This window comes from Monodon monoceros, unplaced genomic scaffold (genome assembly GCF_005190385.1).
Source record: "Monodon monoceros isolate NGI ecotype Baffin Bay Population unplaced genomic scaffold, NGI_Narwhal_1 Super_Scaffold_11, whole genome shotgun sequence".
In the NCBI taxonomy this organism is placed as follows: domain Eukaryota; kingdom Metazoa; phylum Chordata; class Mammalia; order Artiodactyla; family Monodontidae; genus Monodon; species Monodon monoceros.
In genome coordinates, this window is record NW_021703767.1 from 70,016,162 (window position 1) to 70,033,575 (window position 17,414).

The 17,414-nt window shown below is 39.2% G+C and overlaps 1 protein-coding gene across 2 annotated transcripts in view; it reads left to right on the top strand.

The window, feature by feature from the left end:
* Window positions 1-425: 425 nt before the first annotated feature.
* The window catches only part of UMPS (uridine monophosphate synthetase), a 54,251-nt gene continuing 37,262 nt past the window's right edge, over window positions 426-17,414 (top strand). Inside the window, exon 1 of one of the 2 annotated variants that reach the window (XM_029215089.1) lies at window positions 426-673. In XM_029215089.1, coding sequence (XP_029070922.1) covers window positions 518-673 — 156 coding nt within the window. In that variant the 5' untranslated portion in view covers window positions 426-517. Of the gene's footprint in view, window positions 674-12,612; window positions 12,649-17,414 lie in introns of those variants that run through there. The other variant, XM_029215090.1, reaches the window with a different exon arrangement.

The window sequence follows — 17,414 nt, forward strand, 5'->3', positions numbered from 1 at the left end:
GCTTTATAGTCCCATGTGGAAATTGCTATGACACTGACATTTGCCAAATGCCATGAAGTTAATAAAAGAATTGAGCAAAGGTCCCCGTCTTCCAGAACTTACACTCTATTTGGAGAAAGGGGAGGGGAGGGGACAGTGGTGTTTAATAACGGGCAAATAAAGATATGCTCGCCCAAGAAGGAGAATTAAGAGGACACTGCGCTATAAAAAGCAGGCAGGATTCATACAAATTCTCTTGAGAGTCTTGATTTTATGATCCTGGAGCCAATCTAACTATTGGGGCTTCAAAGTCCAGCGATTTCACTCATAGGCAGCGTCGGGGTAAAGTTCGCTACCACTGCCCGGAACCGGACCTGAAACCCTGGGCCCTCGCTACCTGGCACCCGGAGCTGAGCAGAGCGAGCTCTCCCAGCCGCCGGAAAAAGGGCCGGAAGAGGCGGGATTTCTCAGGTGACGTCACCGGGCGCCGCCGTTAAGCGGCGGTTTGGAGTTCGGCGTGAACTGGGAGAGGGAGACGATGGCGGCCGATGAAGCAGCTTTAGAGTCATTGGTAACGGGTCTGTACGACGTGCAGGCTTTCAAGTTTGGGAACTTCGTGCTGAAGAGCGGGCTTTCTTCCCCCGTGTACATCGACCTACGGGGCATCGTGTCTCGACCCCGTATTCTGAGTCAGGTACCTGCCCAGGAAAGGAAAGAGGAGGGTTGGGTGGCGAGGATGGGGACCAGGAAGAGGGGGGATAACAGGAGTTGGGCTGTGGGTGACAGCAAAAGAGCCAAGCAGGCGGGTCGACCCTGCTATCGGTCTGGTGGAGTCTGTTTGCGAAGCCCAGAGACCAGGAACTGTTAGACTTTTGAGGACCTAAAGGACAGCCTGCACTGTGACTCGCTTGCTTTTTGACACGTGCTCTGCAAGAGAGTCGGGGAAACCCAGTTTGGGGCCTTGTCTTGCACAGAAGTACTTGAAAGAGTTCCGCGTATTTAACCTCGTGACAATGGGACGGCGGGGGTAGGGGAGGAAAAGGTGTGTCGTGGGGGAGAATTTGGTAGCTGCTTAAATACTTGGAAGGGCGCTTGCTAGGAAAGGGGGATTCAATTTTGCACTGTGTGGCCAGGAGCAAGAATTAAGGCCAGAGGGTGGACATTTCATGGAGGCAGTTTTTTGGTGAATGAAAGGGAAAAACTTTGTACAGATTAGAGTTTTCTAGTACAGGGCTTCTTAAACTCTGAGTAGATGTGAATCACCTGGAAGTTTGTTAAAATGCATACTCTGAGTAAATCTGAGGCGGGGTGGGAGGTTATGCATTTCTCACAAGCTGCCAGCAAAAGCTGCAGACCACAGTGTAAGTAGAAGGGTCTAAATGTGCTAATAGAGTTTCTACTAGCCGCATATGAATATTGAGCATTATGAATTTTAAAATTTATAGTCACATGCGACTAGTGGCTACCTTATTGGACAGTGCAGATATAGAACCTTTCAGTTATCACAGAAGTTCTATCTAGAAGACTTATGTAAGTTTTCTCCACCACTAAGGGTTTATGTTTGCCCTTTGTGAACCCCATTCTGATGTTATTATGAAAAGGACTGAAGCACTAGTTGATGTGGGTTAGACTGTTCTCACCATCCAGAATCTTGAAAGGACTGAAGCACTAGTTGATGTGGGTTAGACTATTCTCACCATCCAGAATCTTGCTATGGTGCATCTCATCAGTGCTGAGAAAGTGAATGACTAGGGATCTTCTTTTGAAAAGTTGGTTTATTTTTGAAGAAGTCATCAGTTAACAGATGACTAAAAATTATTTTTTTGATACTAGATATTGGGGTGTGTGTGTCTGTGTCTGTGCTTTTTGGAAGTTAACTCAGAAGGAGTTCAAAATATTGAGAGAGCTAGATATAACAGAACTCCTTTCATGTCTACTTATTTATGCAAATAGGGTTTCTTATTATTTGCACCCCCAAAAAGCAAAAGAACTTACACTGAATTCTGACTTCCTAGTAGTAAGTAATAGTCAACTACAGTAGATACATAAGTTAATTGCCAGGATCAGGTACCATTCATCTCACTAAGAAATGCATTTCCAGGGCTTCCCTGGTGGCGCAGTGGTTGAGAGTCCGCCTGCTGATGCAGGGGACACGGGTTCGTGCCCCGGCCCGGGAAGATCCCACATGCCGCGGAGCGGCTGGGCCTGTGAGCCACGGCCGCTGAGCCTGCGCGTCCGGAGCCTGTGCTCCGCAACAGGACAGGCCACGACAGTGAGAGGCCCGTGTACTGCGAAAAAAAAAAAAAAAAGAAACGCATTTCCAAAATAATCTGTTTTTATGCTTCTGTCAAAATTTGCAGATTATGTTTTAATCAATTTTATGCTCATAACAATTGTAATGATAACAGAATTTTTAACACTTAGAGACTTATGGTCACAGGAAATTTTTAAAATTTACAATTTAGGGCTTCCCTGGTGGCGCAGTGGTTGAGAGTCCGCCTGCCGATGCAGGGGACACGGGTTCGTGCCCCGGTCTGGGAAGATCCCACATGCGGTGGAGTGGCTGGGCCCGTGAGCCATGGCCACTGAGCCTGCGCGTCCGGAGCCTGTGCTCCGCAACGGGAGAGGCCACAACAGTGAGAGGCCCGCCTACCGCAAAAAAAAAAAATAAAAAATAAATTCACAATTTAAAATTTCAGTTTAAATACATTTTTGTTAATGGAGAAGTATCATAGAATGATTAGTAAAAGTTTTTCAAGCACAGATATATATTGCATTAGAATAAAATTTTGTGGAGACAATGGAATGAAAATATGAGTTCAAAAAAATGTAAAATTTTCCAAGTTCATTATTCAACATTTTCATTTTTTTTTTAAGCAGATGTTGAGTATCAAATCAGTATAGCATTTGGATCCCATTGTATTCACTTAAAGGCGTGATGTAACAGTTCTAGGATAATATGTTAATTTTTTCAGTACTCTAGAAGTTACATTTTTTACAGCTTAAAAGTATTCATAAATTTTTCAAATCTTTAGAGATACAGGAAAAAAAAATTCTGAACACCTCTGATCTAGTTCACTAAGTAACTGCTTTTCTTCTTAAAATAAGATGGTGTTGGGTGGGAGTATGCATTCTGGCATTAAAATGTGATGATTTATGTAGAAAAGGATATTATCAACTAGTGCTTCACACAGTAGGCTCTGTATTTATGAGACCTTTTTTTTTTTAAGTCACCTTTCTTTTTTTTTAAATTAATTTATTTTTGGCTGCGTTGGGTCTTCGTGTTGGGTCTTCATTGCTGCGCACAGGCTTTCTCTAGTTGCGGCGAGGGGGGTCTACTCTTTGTTGCGGTGCATGGGCTTCTCATGGCAGTGGCTTCTCTTTGTTGCGGAGCACAGGCTCTAGGTGCACGGGCTTCAGTAGTTGTTGCACGCGGGCTCAGTAGTTGTGGCTCATGGGCTCTAGAGTGCAGCATCAGTAGTTGTGGCGCGTGGGCTTAGTTGCTCCACGCACTTGGGATCTTCCTGGACCAGGGCTCGAACCCATGTCCCCTGCATTGGCAGGCAGATTCTTAACCACTGCACCACCAGGGAAGTCCTATGAAAACTTTAAGAAAACACTTTGGTGTATATTCTTCCATTGATTTTTTTATTAAGATATAATTGACATATAAAATTATATTAGTTTCAGGTGTACAACGTAGTGACTATTTGTATATATTGTGTAATGATTGCCACAGCAAGTCTGATTAACATGTCTGTGTTCATAGTTACAAATTTTTTTTTCTTCTGCTGAGACTTTTAAGATCTTTCAGTAACCTTCAAATATGCAATACAGTATTATTAACTGTAGTCACCATGCTGTGTATTACATCCCCATGACTTACTTATTTTATAACTGTAAGTTTGTACCTTTTGAATCACTTCACCCATTTTGCCTACCCACTACTCTTTGCCTCTAGCAACCACCAATCTGTTCTCTGTATCTATGACTTGTCTTTTTGTTTGTTTGTTGTTGTAAGATTCCACATATAAATGATATCATGAAGTATTTGTCTTTCTCCATCTCACTTATTTCACTTAACATAATGCCCTTCAAGTCCATGTACGTTGAGCAAATTTCAATGTTTTACAGTTATCGTGGCTGAATAATATTCCATTTTGTGTGTGTGTGTGTACCACATTTTCTTTATCCACTTGTTCATTCATGGTTGTTTTGCAAATTAGGTTGTTTCCATATCTTGGCTATTGTAAATAATGCTGTAGTGAACATGGGGGTGCAGAAATCTTTTCAAGATAATGTTTTCATTTTCTTCAGATAAATATCCAGATGTGGAATTGCTGGATCACGTGGGAGTTCTGTTTTTAATTTTTCGAGGAACCTCCATACTATTTTCCACAGTGGCTGCACTAATTAACATTTTCTCCATCAGTGCACAAGGGTTCCATTTTCTTCATATCCTCACCAACACTTATTTCCTTTTTTTAAAGTTAATTATTTTATTCTTGGCTGCATCGGGTCTTGTGGCATGTGGGATCTTCATTGCGGCATGTGGGATCTTTCATTGCAGCGTGTGGGCTTTTCTCTAGTTGTGGCCTGCGGGTCTTCTCCATAGTTGTTGCTCACGGGCTCCAGAGCACGTGGACTCTAGTTTGCAGCACACGGGCTCAGTAGTTGTGGCACATGGCCTTAGTTGCCCCACGGTATGTGGGATCTTAGTTCCCCAATCAGGCATCGAATCTGCATCCCCTGCATTGGAAGGCAGATTCTTTACCACTGGACCACCGGGGAAGTCCTTATACTTATTATTTCTTGCTCTTTTGATAATAGCCATTCTGAAAGGTGTGAAGTGATATCACATTGTGGTTTTGACGTGCATTTCCCTGATGATTAGTGATACTGAACATCTTTTCATATGCCTGTTGGCCATTTGTATCAATATGTCTTCTTTGGAAAAATGTCTGTTCAGATCTTCTGCCCATTTTTTAATCAGATCTTTTTTTAAATTATTGAGCTGTGTGGGTTCTTTATATATTTTGGATACTAACCCCTTTTTGGACATATAATTTGCAAATATCTTCTGCAATTCAGAAGGTTACCTTTTTTTGTTACTAATGGCTTCCTTTGCTGTGTGGAAGCTCTTTAGTTTGATGTGGTCTCATTTGTTTATTTTTGCTTTTGTTGCCATTGCCTTTGAAGTTAGATCCAAAGAAATATCACTAAGAGTGATGTCAAGGAGCTTACTACCTATGTTTTATTCTAGGAGTTTTATGGTTTCAGGTCTTACATTCAAGTCTAATCCATTTTGAGTTAATTTTTGTGTATGGTGTAATATAGTGGTCCAATTTCATTCTTTTGCATGTGGCTGTCCAGTTTTACAAACACTATTTTATTGAAGAGACCATCCTTTCCCATTGTATATTCGTGGCTCCTTTGTCATAAATTAATTGAACATACGTGCTTGGTTTTATTTTTAGGGTTTATTCTCTTTTCTGTTCCATTGATCTATTTGTTTTTATGCCAATACCATTCTGTTTACAGTTTGAAGTCAGGGCATGTGATGCCTCCAGCTTTATTTTTCTTTCTCAAGATTGCTTTCGCTATTTGAGATCTTTTGTGGTACCAAAGAAATTTTAGCGTTGTTTGTTCTATTTCTGTGAAAAGTGTCTTTGGAATTTTGATAGCGATTGCATTGAATCTGCAGACTGCTTTGGATAGTATGGACATTTTTACAGTATTAATTCTTCCAATATATGATCATGGAATATCTTCATTTATTTGTGTCATCTCAATTTTGTTCATCAGTGTCTTATAGTTTTTAGTGTACAGGTCTTTGACCTCCTTGGTTAAATTTATTCTTAGGTATTTTGTTCTTTTTGAGGCAATTGTGTATGGCATTGTTTTCTTAATTTCTCTTTCTGATGGTTTGTTGTTAGTGTATAAAAACACAACAGATTTTTGTATATTGATTTTGTACCTTGCAACTTTACTGAATTTGTTTATTACTTCAAACAATTTTTTGGTGAACTCTTTATGGTTTTCTAAATGTAAAATCATGTTGTTGCCCACTTAGTTACTTCTTCCTTTCCAGTATGGATGGCTTTTATTTCTTTTTTCTGCCTAATTGCTCTGGCTAGGACTTCCATAGTATGTTGAGTAAAAATGGCAAGAATGGGCATCTTTATCATGTTTCTGATCTTAATGAAATAGCTTTCAGATTTTCGCCATTGAGTATAATGATTAGCTGTGGGCCTGTCATATATGGCCTTTATTATCTTGAGGTACGTTCCATCTCTACCCTTTGTTCAGTCTCTATCATAAATGGTTGTTGAATTTTGTCAAATGCTTTTTCTGTACCTATTGAGATGATCATATGATTTTTATCCTTTGTTTTGTTAATGTGGTGTATCACATTGATTTGTGGATGTTGAACCTTCTTTGTATTGCCTGGGATAAATCCCACTTGATCATAGCTTATTGTCCTTGTAATGTATTGTTGAATTTGGTTTGCTAATATTTTGTTGAAGATTTGTGCCTCTAAATTCATCAGCAATACTGGCCTGTACTTTTTTTGTTGTGTCCTTATCTGGTTTTGGTATCAGTGTAATGGTGGCCTTGTAAAATGAGTTTGGGAACATTCCCTCCTCTAATTTTTTGGAAGAGTTTGAGGAGGATAGGTATTAAATCTTTTTTGAATGTTTGGTAAAATTCAACAATGAAGCCATCTGGTCCTGGACTTTTGTTGTGAGTTGTTTTTTCTTGTTGCTGTTTTTGTTTGTTTGTTTATTACTGATTCATTCTCCTTACTAGTAATCGGTTTATGCATATTTCCTATTCATGATTCAGTCTTAGAAGATTGTGTGTTTCTAGGAACTTACCTATTTCTTCCAGGTTATTTTTTCCAGGTTATTTAATTTGTTGATATATAGTTGTTCATAGTAACCTCTTATGAGCCTTTGTATTTCTTTGGTATCTGGTGTATGTTCTCTTTCATTTCTGATTTTATTTATTTGAGCGCTCTCTTTTTTTCTTGGTGACTCTAGCTAAATGTTTATCAATTTTATCTTTTCAAAGACCCAGCTCTTAGTTTCATTATTTTTTTAATTGTCTTTTTAATAGTCTCTTTCATTTTTTTCCACTCCTATCTTTATTATTTCCTTCTTTCTATTAACTTTGAGCTTCATTTGTTCTTTTTCTGCCTTGTTTGGGTATAAAGTTAGGTCATTTATTTGAGATTTTTCTTATTTCTTGAGGTAGGCCTGTATCATTATAAACTTCCCTTTTATAACTGCTTTTGTGGCATCCGATAGATTTTGGTATGTTTTGTTTTGATTTTCATTTGTCTTAAGGGTTTTTTTTGAAATTTCTCCTTTGATTTCTTCATTGACCCACAGGTTGTTCAATAGCATATTGTTTAATCTTCACATATTTGAGATTTTTCTTGTTTTCTTTCTGTATTTCCAGTTTCATGCCATTGTGGTCAGAAAGATACTTGATATGATTTCAATCTTAAATTTCTTGAGACTTGTTTTGTGGTCTAGCATATGATCTATCTTGGAGAGTGTTCCATATACACTTGAGAAGAATGTGTATTCTGGATGGAATGGAATGTTCTCTGTATTTATTTTGGATGGAATGTTCTCTGTATTTATTAGGTCCATATGGTCTAGAGTATTCTTGGTTGGAAGTGTTTTCCTTTGAGCACTTTGAATATGTCATGCCACTTCCTTCTGGCATGCAAAGTTTTTGCTGAGAAGTCTGCTGATAGTCTTATGAGGGGGATTCTCTTGTATATAACAAGTTGTTTTTCTCTTGCCACTTTTAAGATTCTCTCCTTGTCTTCAACTTTTGACATTTTAATTATGTGTCTTGGTTCAGGTTTCTTTGGGTTCATCTTCTTTGGAACACTCTGGACTTCCTGAATCTTCAGGAAATTTTTAGCCATTCTTTCCTTTTTTTAAAAAATTGTGTTCCTTTTTTTTTTAATATTAGAGTATAGTTGATTAACAATATTGTGTTAGTTTCAGGTTTGCAGCATAGTGATTCAGTTATACATATACATGTATCTATTCTTTTTTAAATTCTTTTCCCATTTAGGTTATTACAGAATATTGAGCATAGTTCCCTGTGCTATACAATAGGACCTTGTTGGTTATCTATTTTAAATATAGTAGCGTGTATATGTCAATTCCAAACTCTCAATTATCCCTCCCTGCCCCCACCACCTTTCCCTTTGGTAACCATAAGTTTGTTTTTTAAGTCTAGGAGTCTATTTCTGTTTTGTAAATAAGTTCATTTGTGTCATTTCATTTTAGATTCCACATATAAGGGATATCATATGATATTTGTCTTTCTCTGTCTAACTTACTTCACTTAGTGTGATAATCTCCAGGTCCATCCATGTTGCTGCAAATGGCATTATTTCATTCTTTTTAATGGCTGATTAATATTCCATTGTATTTATATACCACATCTTCTTTATCCAGTCATGTGTTGATGGGCATTTAGGTTGCTTCCATGTCTTGGATATTGTGAACAGCACGGCAATGAACATTGGGGTGCATGTATCCTTTTGAACCATGTTTTTTTCCAGATATCTGCCCAGGAGTGGGATTGTTGGATCATATAGTAGCTCTATTTTTAGTTTTTTAAGGAATGTCCATACTGTTCTGCATAGTGGCAGTACCAGTTTGTGTTCCCACCAACAGTGTAGGAGGGTTCCCTTTTCTGCAAGCCCTGTCCAGCATTTATTGTTTGTAAACCTTTTGATGATGGCCGTTCTGACTGGTGTGGATGGTACCTCTTTGTGGTTTTGATTTGCATTTCTCTAATAATTAGCAATGTTGAGCATCTTTTCATATGCCTCTTGGCCATCTGTATGTCTGTCTTCTTTGGAGAAATGTCTATTTCTGTCCATTTTTTGATTGGGTTGCTTGTTTATTTGATATTGAGCTGCATGAGCTGTTTGTAAATTTTGGAGATTAATTCACTGCCAGTTGCATCATTTGCAAATATTTTCTCCCATTCTGTGGGTTGTCTTTTCGATTTGTTTATGGTTTCCTTTGCTGTGCAAAAGTTTTTAAGTTTAATCAGGTCCCATTTGTTTATTTTTTATTTTATTTCCATTACTCTAGGAAACGGATTGAAAAAGATATTGCTGCAATTTATTCCAAAGAGTTTCCTGCCTATGTACTCCTCTAAGAGTTTTATAGTATCTGGTCTTACATTTAGGTGTTTAATCCATTTTGAGTTTATTTTTGTATATGGTGATAAAGAATGTTCTAATATTCTTTTACATAGCTGTCCAGTTTTCCCAGCACCACTTATTGAAGAGGCTGTGTTTTCTCCATTGTATAGTCTTTCCTCCTTTGTCATAGATTAATTGACCATAGGTGTATGAATTTATTTCTGGGCTTTCTGTCCTGTTCCACTGATTTTATATTTCTGTTTTTGTGCCAGTACCATAGTGTTTTGATGACTGTAGCTTTGTAGTATAATCTGAAGTCAGGGATCCTGATTCCTCCATCTCTGTTTTTCTTTCTTGAGATTCCTTTGGCTATTTGGGGTCTTTTGTGTCTCCATACAAATTAAAAGTTTTTCTGTTCTAGTTCTGTGAAAAATGCCATTGGTAGTTTGATAGGGGTTGCATTGAATCTGTAGATTGCCTTGGGTAGTATATCATTTTGACAATATTGAGTCTTCCAATCCAAGAACACGGTATATCTTTCCATCTGTTTGTGTCATCTCTGATTTCTTTCATCAGTGTCTTATAGTTTTCAGAGTCGAGGTCTTTTGTCTCCTCAAGTAGGTTTATTCCCAGGTATTTTATTCTTTTTGATGTGCTGGCAAATGGGATTGTTTCCTTAATTTCTCTTTCTCATCTTCTGTTTTTAGTGTATAGAGATGCAAGAGACTTCTGTGTATTAATTTTGTATCCTGCAACTTTACCAAATTTATTGATGAGCTCTAATAGTTTTCTGGTAGCATCTTTAGGATTTTCTATGTATAGCATCATGTCATCTGCAAACAGTGAGTATTTTGTTTCTTCTTTTCCAATTTGGATTCCTTTTATTTCTTTTACTTCTCTGATTGCCATGGTTAGGACTTCCAGAACTGTTGAGTGAAAGTGGCAAGAGTGGTAATCCTTGTCTCGTTCCTGATCTTAGATGCTTTCACCTTTTCACCATTGAGTATGATGTTAGCTGTAGGTTTGTCATACATGGCCTCTATTATGTTGAGGTATGTTCCCTCTATGCCCACTTTTTGGAGAGTTTTTATCATAAATGGGTGTTCAGTTTTGTTAAAAACTTTTTCTGCATCTATTGAGATCTTGTGATTTTTATTCTTCGATTTGTTGATGTGGTATATCATGCTGATTGACTTATGGATACTGAAAAATCTTTTTATCCCTGGGATAAATCCCACTTGATCATGGCGTATGATCCTTTTAATGTATTGTTGGATTTAGTTTGCTAGTATTTTGTTGAGGAGTTTTGCGTATATGTCCTTCAGTGATATTGGCCTGTAATTTTCTTTTTTTGCGGTATCTTTGTCTGATTTTGGTATCAGGGTGATCGTGGCCTCATAGAATGCACTTCGGAGTGTTCGTTCCTCTGCAATTTTTTGGAAGAGTTTCAGAAGGATAGGTATTCAGTCTTCTTTAAATTTGATAGAATTCTACTGTGAAGCCATGTCGTTGTGGACTTTTGTTCGTTGGGAGGTTTTTCTGTTTATTTATTTTTTAAAATAAATAAATATTTATTTATTTATGTATGACTGTGTTGGGTCTTTGTTGCTGTGTGTGGGCTTTCTGTAGTTGCGGCGAGTGGGGGCTACTCTTTGTTGCGGTGCAAGGGCTTCTCATTGCAGTGGCTTCTTTTGTTGCAGAGCACAGGCTCTAGGCATGCGGGCTTCAGTAGTTGTGGCACACGGGCTCAGTAGTTGTAGCTCCTGGGTCTAGAGTGCAGGCTCAGTAGTTGTGGTGCACAGGCTTAGTTGCTCTGCGGCATGTGGGATCTTCCTGGACCAGGGATCGAACCTGTGTCCCCTGCATTGGCAGGTGGATTCTTAACCACTCTGCCAACAGGCAGTCCCTGCTGGGAGTTTTTTAATCACAGTTTCAATTTCAGTACTTGCGATTTGTCTGTTCATATTTTCTATTTCTTCCTGGTTCAGTCTTCAGAGTGTACCTTTTTAAGAATTTGTCCATTTCATCTAGGTTGTCCATTTTATTGGCATATGGTTGCTTGTAGTAGTCTCCTGTGGTTGTTTGTATTTCTGTCGTATCCGTTGTAATTTCTTCTTTTTCATTTCTAACTTTATTGATTTGAGCCCTCTCCCTTTTTCTTGATGAGTCTTTCTAAAGGTTTATCCGTTTTTATCTTTTCAAAGAACGGGATTTTAATTTCATTCATCTTTTCTATTATTTTCTTCATCTCTGTTTCATTTATTTCTGCTCTGATCTTTGTGATTTCTTTACTTCTACTAATTTTGGGTTTTGTTTGTTCATCTTTCTGTAGTTGCTTTACGTGCAAAGTTAGGTCGTTTATTTGAGATGTTCTTTGTTTCCTGAGGTAAGATTGTATTACTATAAATTTCCCTCTTAGAACTCTTTTGCTGTGTCCCATAGATTTTGGATTGTCATGCTTTCGTTTTCACTTGTCTCTAGTTATTTTTTGATTTCCTCTTTGATTTTTTCAATGATCCATTGGTTATGTAGTACCATATTGTTTAGCCTCCACTTGTTTGTGTTTTTTACAGTTTTTTTCCTTGTTGATTTCTAAACTCATAGCGTTGTGATCAGAAAAGATGCTTGATATGATTTCAGTTTTCTTAAACTTACTGAGGCTTGCTTTGTGGCCCAGCATGTAATGAATCCTGGAGAATGTTCTCTGTGCACTTGGGAAGAATGTGTAGTCTGCTGCTTTTAGATGGAATGTTCTATAAGTATCAATTAAGACCATCTGGTCTAATGTGTCATTTAAGACCTGTGTTTCCTTATTGATTGTCTGTCTGGATGATCTATTCATTGATGTTAAGTGGGGTGTTAAAAGTCCTTCACTATTGTGTGACTGTTGATTTCTCCTCTTATGGATGATAGCATTTGCCTTATATATCGAGGTGCTCTTATGTTGGGTGCATATTTATTTACAATTTTTCTATCTTCTTCAACTGATCCCTTGATCGTTATGCAGTGTGCTTTGTGTCTTGTGACAGACTTTATTTATTTATTTATTTTTAACATCTTTACAGTCTTTATTTTAAAGTCTATTTTGTCTGACATGAGTATTGCTACTTCAGCTTTCTTTTGATTTCTGTTTGCATGGAATACCTTTTTCCATCCCCTCACTTTCAGTCTGTATGTGTCCCTAGTTTTGAAGTGGGTCTCTTGTAGACAGCATATATACGAGTCTTGTTTTTGTATCTATTCAACCAGACTGTGTCTTTTGATTGTAGCATTTAATCCATTTACATTTAAGGTAATTGTTGATATGTATGTTCTTATTGCCATTTTGTTAATTGTTTTTGTTTTTTTTTTTTTGCGGTACGCGGGCCTCTCACTGTTGTGGCCTCTCCTGCTGCGAAGCACAGGCTCCAGACACGCAGGCTCAGCAGCCATGGCTCATGGGCCCAGCCGCTCCGCGGCATGTTGGATCTTCCCGGACCAGGGTACGAACCCGTGTCCCCTGCATCGGCAGGCGGACACTCAACCACTGCGCCACCAGGGAAGCCCTGGATTTGTTTTTGTAGATCTTTTTTCTTCCCTTTCTCTTTTGTTCTCTTCTCTTGTGATTTGAAGTTTATCTTTACTGTTGTGTTTAGGTTTCTATTTCTTTTTTGTATGTGTATCGTAGATTTTTGGTTTGCCATTACCATGAGGTTTTGATATAGCAGTCTATATATATACAAGATTGTTTTAAGTTGCTGGTCTCTTAATTTCAAATGCATTTCCAATATCCTGCATTTGTACTCTCCTCCTCTCGCAGTTGCTGGTTTTGATGTCATATTTGTGTGTATGTGATTTCCTACCTTTACTGTGTGCCTTTACTGGTGAGCTTTTCCATTCGTAATTTTCTTATTTCTAGTTGTGGCCTTTTCTGCCTAGAGAAGTTCCTTTAGCATACGTTGCAAAGGTCTGATTGTACTGACCTTTGTACTGCAAAGGTCTGATTGTACTAAATTCTCTTAGGTTTTGCTTGTCTGTAAAAATTTTTATTTCTCCATTGAATCTGAATGAGAGCCTTGCTGGGTAGAGTATTCTTGGTTGTATGTTATTCCCTTTTATCACTTTAACTATCATGCCACTCCCTTCTGGTCTGCAGTTTCTGTTGAGAAATCAGCTGATAACCTTGTGGGGATTCCCTTGTATGTTATTTGTTGCTTTTCCCTCATTGCTTTCAGTATTTTTTCTTTGTTTTTAATTTTTATCCATTTTATTACCATGTGTATCGTCATGTTCTTCTTTGGGTTTATCCTGCCTGGGACTCTCTGTGCATCCTGGACTTGGGTGACTGTTTCCTTTCCCATATTATGGAAGTTTTCAGCTATTATCTCTTCAAATACTTCCTCAGGACCTTTCTCTCTTCTCCTTCTGGTACCCCTGTAATGCAAATGTTGGTGTGTTTAATGTTGTCCCAGAGGTCTCTTAGACTGTCTTCATTTCTTTTAATTCTGTTTTCTTTATTCTGTTCCGCAGCCGTGATTTCCATCATTCTGTTTTCCAGCTCATTTATCTGTTCTTCTGCCTCTATTATTCTACTATTGATTCCTTGTAGTGTAGTTTTTATTGCAGTTATTGTATTGTTCATCTCTTTGTTCTTTAGTTCTTCTAGGTCTTTGTTAAACGTTTTTGTATAGTCTCCGTCTGTGCCTCCATTCTTTTTCTGAAATCTTGGATCATCTTTACTATCATTACTCTGAATTCTTTTTCAAGTAGATTATCTGTCTCCATTTTACTTGGTTGTTCTTCTGGGGTTTTATCTTGTTCCTTCATGTGGGACATATTCCTCTACCATATCATTTTGCCTAACTTTCTTTGATTGCGGTTTCTGCATGCTGCAGGACTGTAGTTCTTCTGCTGTCTGCCCCCTGGTGAATGAGGCTGTCTAAAAGGCTTGTGCAGGCTTTCTGGTGGGAGGGACTGGTTCCTGCCCACTGGTGGGTGGAGCTGGGACTTGTCCCTCTGGGGGGCAGGGCCACGTCAGGGGGTGTGTTTTGCAGGCCGCTGTTTGCTCAGGAAGACTTTAAGCCGCCTGTCTGCTGATGGGTGTGGCTGTATTCCCACCTTGTTGGTTGTTTGGCCTGAAGCATGCCAGCTCTGGAGCCTACCGGCTGTTGAGTGGGGCCAGGTCTTGGTGAGAGAATGGCACCCTCCAGGAGGGCTCATGCCAATGCGTACTCCCCAGAACTACCACCGCCAGTGTCTTTGTCCCCACAGTGAGCCACAGCTGCCTCTCCCACCCTACCTCCGTAGGAGACCCTCCAGTACCGTCAAGTAGGTCTGGCCCAGACTCTTATGAGGTTACTGCTTTATTCCCTGGGTCCTGGTCACATGAGACCTTTTGTGTGCCCTCCAAGAGTGGAGTTTCTATTTCTCCCAGTCCTGTGGAATTCTTGTGATCAAACCTTGCTTGCCTTCAAAGCCAGATTCTGTGGGGGCTCCTCCTCCCATTGCCAGACCTCCAGGCTGGGGAGCCTGATGTGGGGCTCAGAACTTTCACTCATGTGGGAGAACTTCTGTGGTATAATTATTTTCCAGTTTGTGGGTCACCTACCCAGCGGGTATGGGTTTTGATTTTATTGTGATTGCACCCCTCCTACCTTCTCATTGTGGCTTCTTTGTCTTTGGGTGTAGAATATCTTTTTTGGTAGGTTCCAGCATTTTTTTTGTCAATGGTTGTTCAGCAGTTAGTTGTGATTTTGGTGTTTTTGTAAGGAGAGGTGAGCTCAAGTCCTCCTCTGCCATCTTGTCTCTGCACCCCAGTCATTATTTCTTCAAATAAGTTTTCTGCCCCTTTTTTTCCTCTCTTCTTCTGGGACTCTTCTAATCTATAATGTGAATGTTATTCTCAATATTTTTCCCTAGGTCCCCTACACTATTTTTGCTTTTTAAAATGCTGGTGTTTTGTTCTGTTTATTGCTGCTCTGTTAGGGTGAGTTCCACTGCCCTGTCTTCCAGATTACTGATCTTTTCTTCTGCTTCATCTTGTCTGCTGTTGAAGCCCTCTAGTTTATTTTTCAGATCAGTTATTGTATTCTTCAGCTCTTTGACTTGTCTTTGGTACGTTTTTATATTTTCTGTCTCTTTGTTGAAGTTCTGTGTTCATCCATTCTTTTTCCTATTTTGGTGAGCATCTTTAAGACCATTACTTTGAGTTCTTTATCAGGTAAATTACTTATTTCTGTTTCATTAAGGTTTTTTATTGGGGTTTTATCTTTTGCTTTCGTTTGGAACATATACCTCTTTTCTCATTTTGCTTGACTCTGTGTTTCTGTGTGTTAGGTGATACAGTTATCTTTTCTAGTCTTGAAGGGGTGGCCCTGTTTGGGAAATGAACCTGACTGTTTAACCTTGCTCTAGTTCTTAGTTGTTTCTCAAACTGTGTCTTTGATTGTTTCACACCTTTGGGGCCCAGAAATGCAATCCCCCCTAGCAACGAAAGCACACACTCAAGTGTTGTCCCCTATTTGGGCTACATGTGCCCGCTGGCTTTGGTGTGCATCCACACCACTGGTGTGGCTGCAGGATCAGTGGAGGATGGGGGGACAGGCTGCAGCAGAAACATGGGGAAGTGGTGTATTCACCCACTGCTTCTGGTGGGGCTGGGGCTGTGGTGCAGGGAGGGGCAGGCAGTAGCAAGTTAGAAAGAGAGTGTAAAAATGGTGCATGCCAGTGACTCCATACCTGCAGAGAGCCCCAACAGAGCCCCTCTGGCAGACACTTTAAGATTAGCAAGTGAACTTACTTCACATATGATCAAGGCTCTTTTCAGGCTACAGTTTTTTGGGGTTTTTTTTCATTTTAACATCTTTATTGGAGTATAATTGCTTTACAATGGTGTGTTAGTTTCTGCTTTATAACAAAGTGAATCAGCTATACATATACATATGTCCCCATATCCCCTCCCTCTTGCATCTCCCTCCCACCCTCCCTATCCCACCCCTCCAGGCGGTCACAAAGCACTGAGCTGATCTCCCTGTGCTATGCGGCTGCTTTCCACTAGCTATCTACCTTACGTTTGGTTGTGTATATATGTCCATGCCTCTCTCTCGCTTTGTCACAGTTTACCCTTCCCCCTCCCCATAGCCTCAAGTCCATTCTCTAGTAAGTCTGTGTCTTTATTCCTGTTTCACCCCTAGGTTTTTCATGACATTTTTTTCCTTAAATTCCATATATATGTGTTAGCATACGGTATTTGTCTCTCTTTCTGACTTACTTCACTCTGTATGACAGACTCTAGGTCTATCCACCTCACTACAAATAGCTCAATTTCGTTTCTTTTTACGGCTGAGTAATATTCCATTGTATGTATGTGCCACATCTTCTTTATCCATTCATCCGATGATGGACACTTAGGTTGTTTCCATCTCTGGGCTATTGTAAATAGAACTGCAATGAACATTTTGGTACATGACTCTTTTTGAATTATGGTTTTCTCAGGGTATATGCCCAGTAGTGGGATTGCTGGGTCATATGGTAGTTCTATTTGTAGTTTTTTAAGGAACCTCCATACTGTTCTCTACAGTGGCTGTATCAATTTACATTCCCACCAACAGTGTAAGAGGGTTCCCTTTTCTCCACACCCTCTCCAGCATTTATTGTTTCTAGATTTTTTGATGATGGCCATTCTGCCTGGTGTGAGATGATATCTCATTGTAGTTTTGATTTGCATTTCTCTAATGATTAGTGATGTTGAGCATTCTTTCATGTGTTTGTTGGCAGTCTGTATATCTTCTTTGGAGAAATGTCTATTTAGGTCTTCTGCCCATTTTTGGATTGGGTTGTTTGTTTTTTTGTTATTAAGCTGCATGAGCTGCTTATAAATTTTGGAGATTAATCCTTTGTCAGTTGCTTCATTTGCAAATATTTTCTCCCATTCTGAGGGTTGTCTTTTGGTCTTGTTTATGGTTTCCTTTGCTGCGCAAAAGCTTTTAAGCTTCATTAGGTCCCATTTATTTTTGTTTTTATTTCCATTTCTCTAGGAGGTGGGTCAAAAAGGACCTTGCTGTGATTTATGTCATAGAGTGTCCTGCCTGTGTTTTCCTCTAAGAGTTTGATAGTTTCTGGCCTTACATTTAGGTCTTTAATCCATTTTGAGCTTATTTTTGTGTATAGTGTTAGGGAGTGATCTAATCTCATACTTTTACATGTACCTGTCCAGTTTTCCCAGCACCACTTATTGAAGAGGCTGTCCTTTCTCCACTGTACGTTCCTG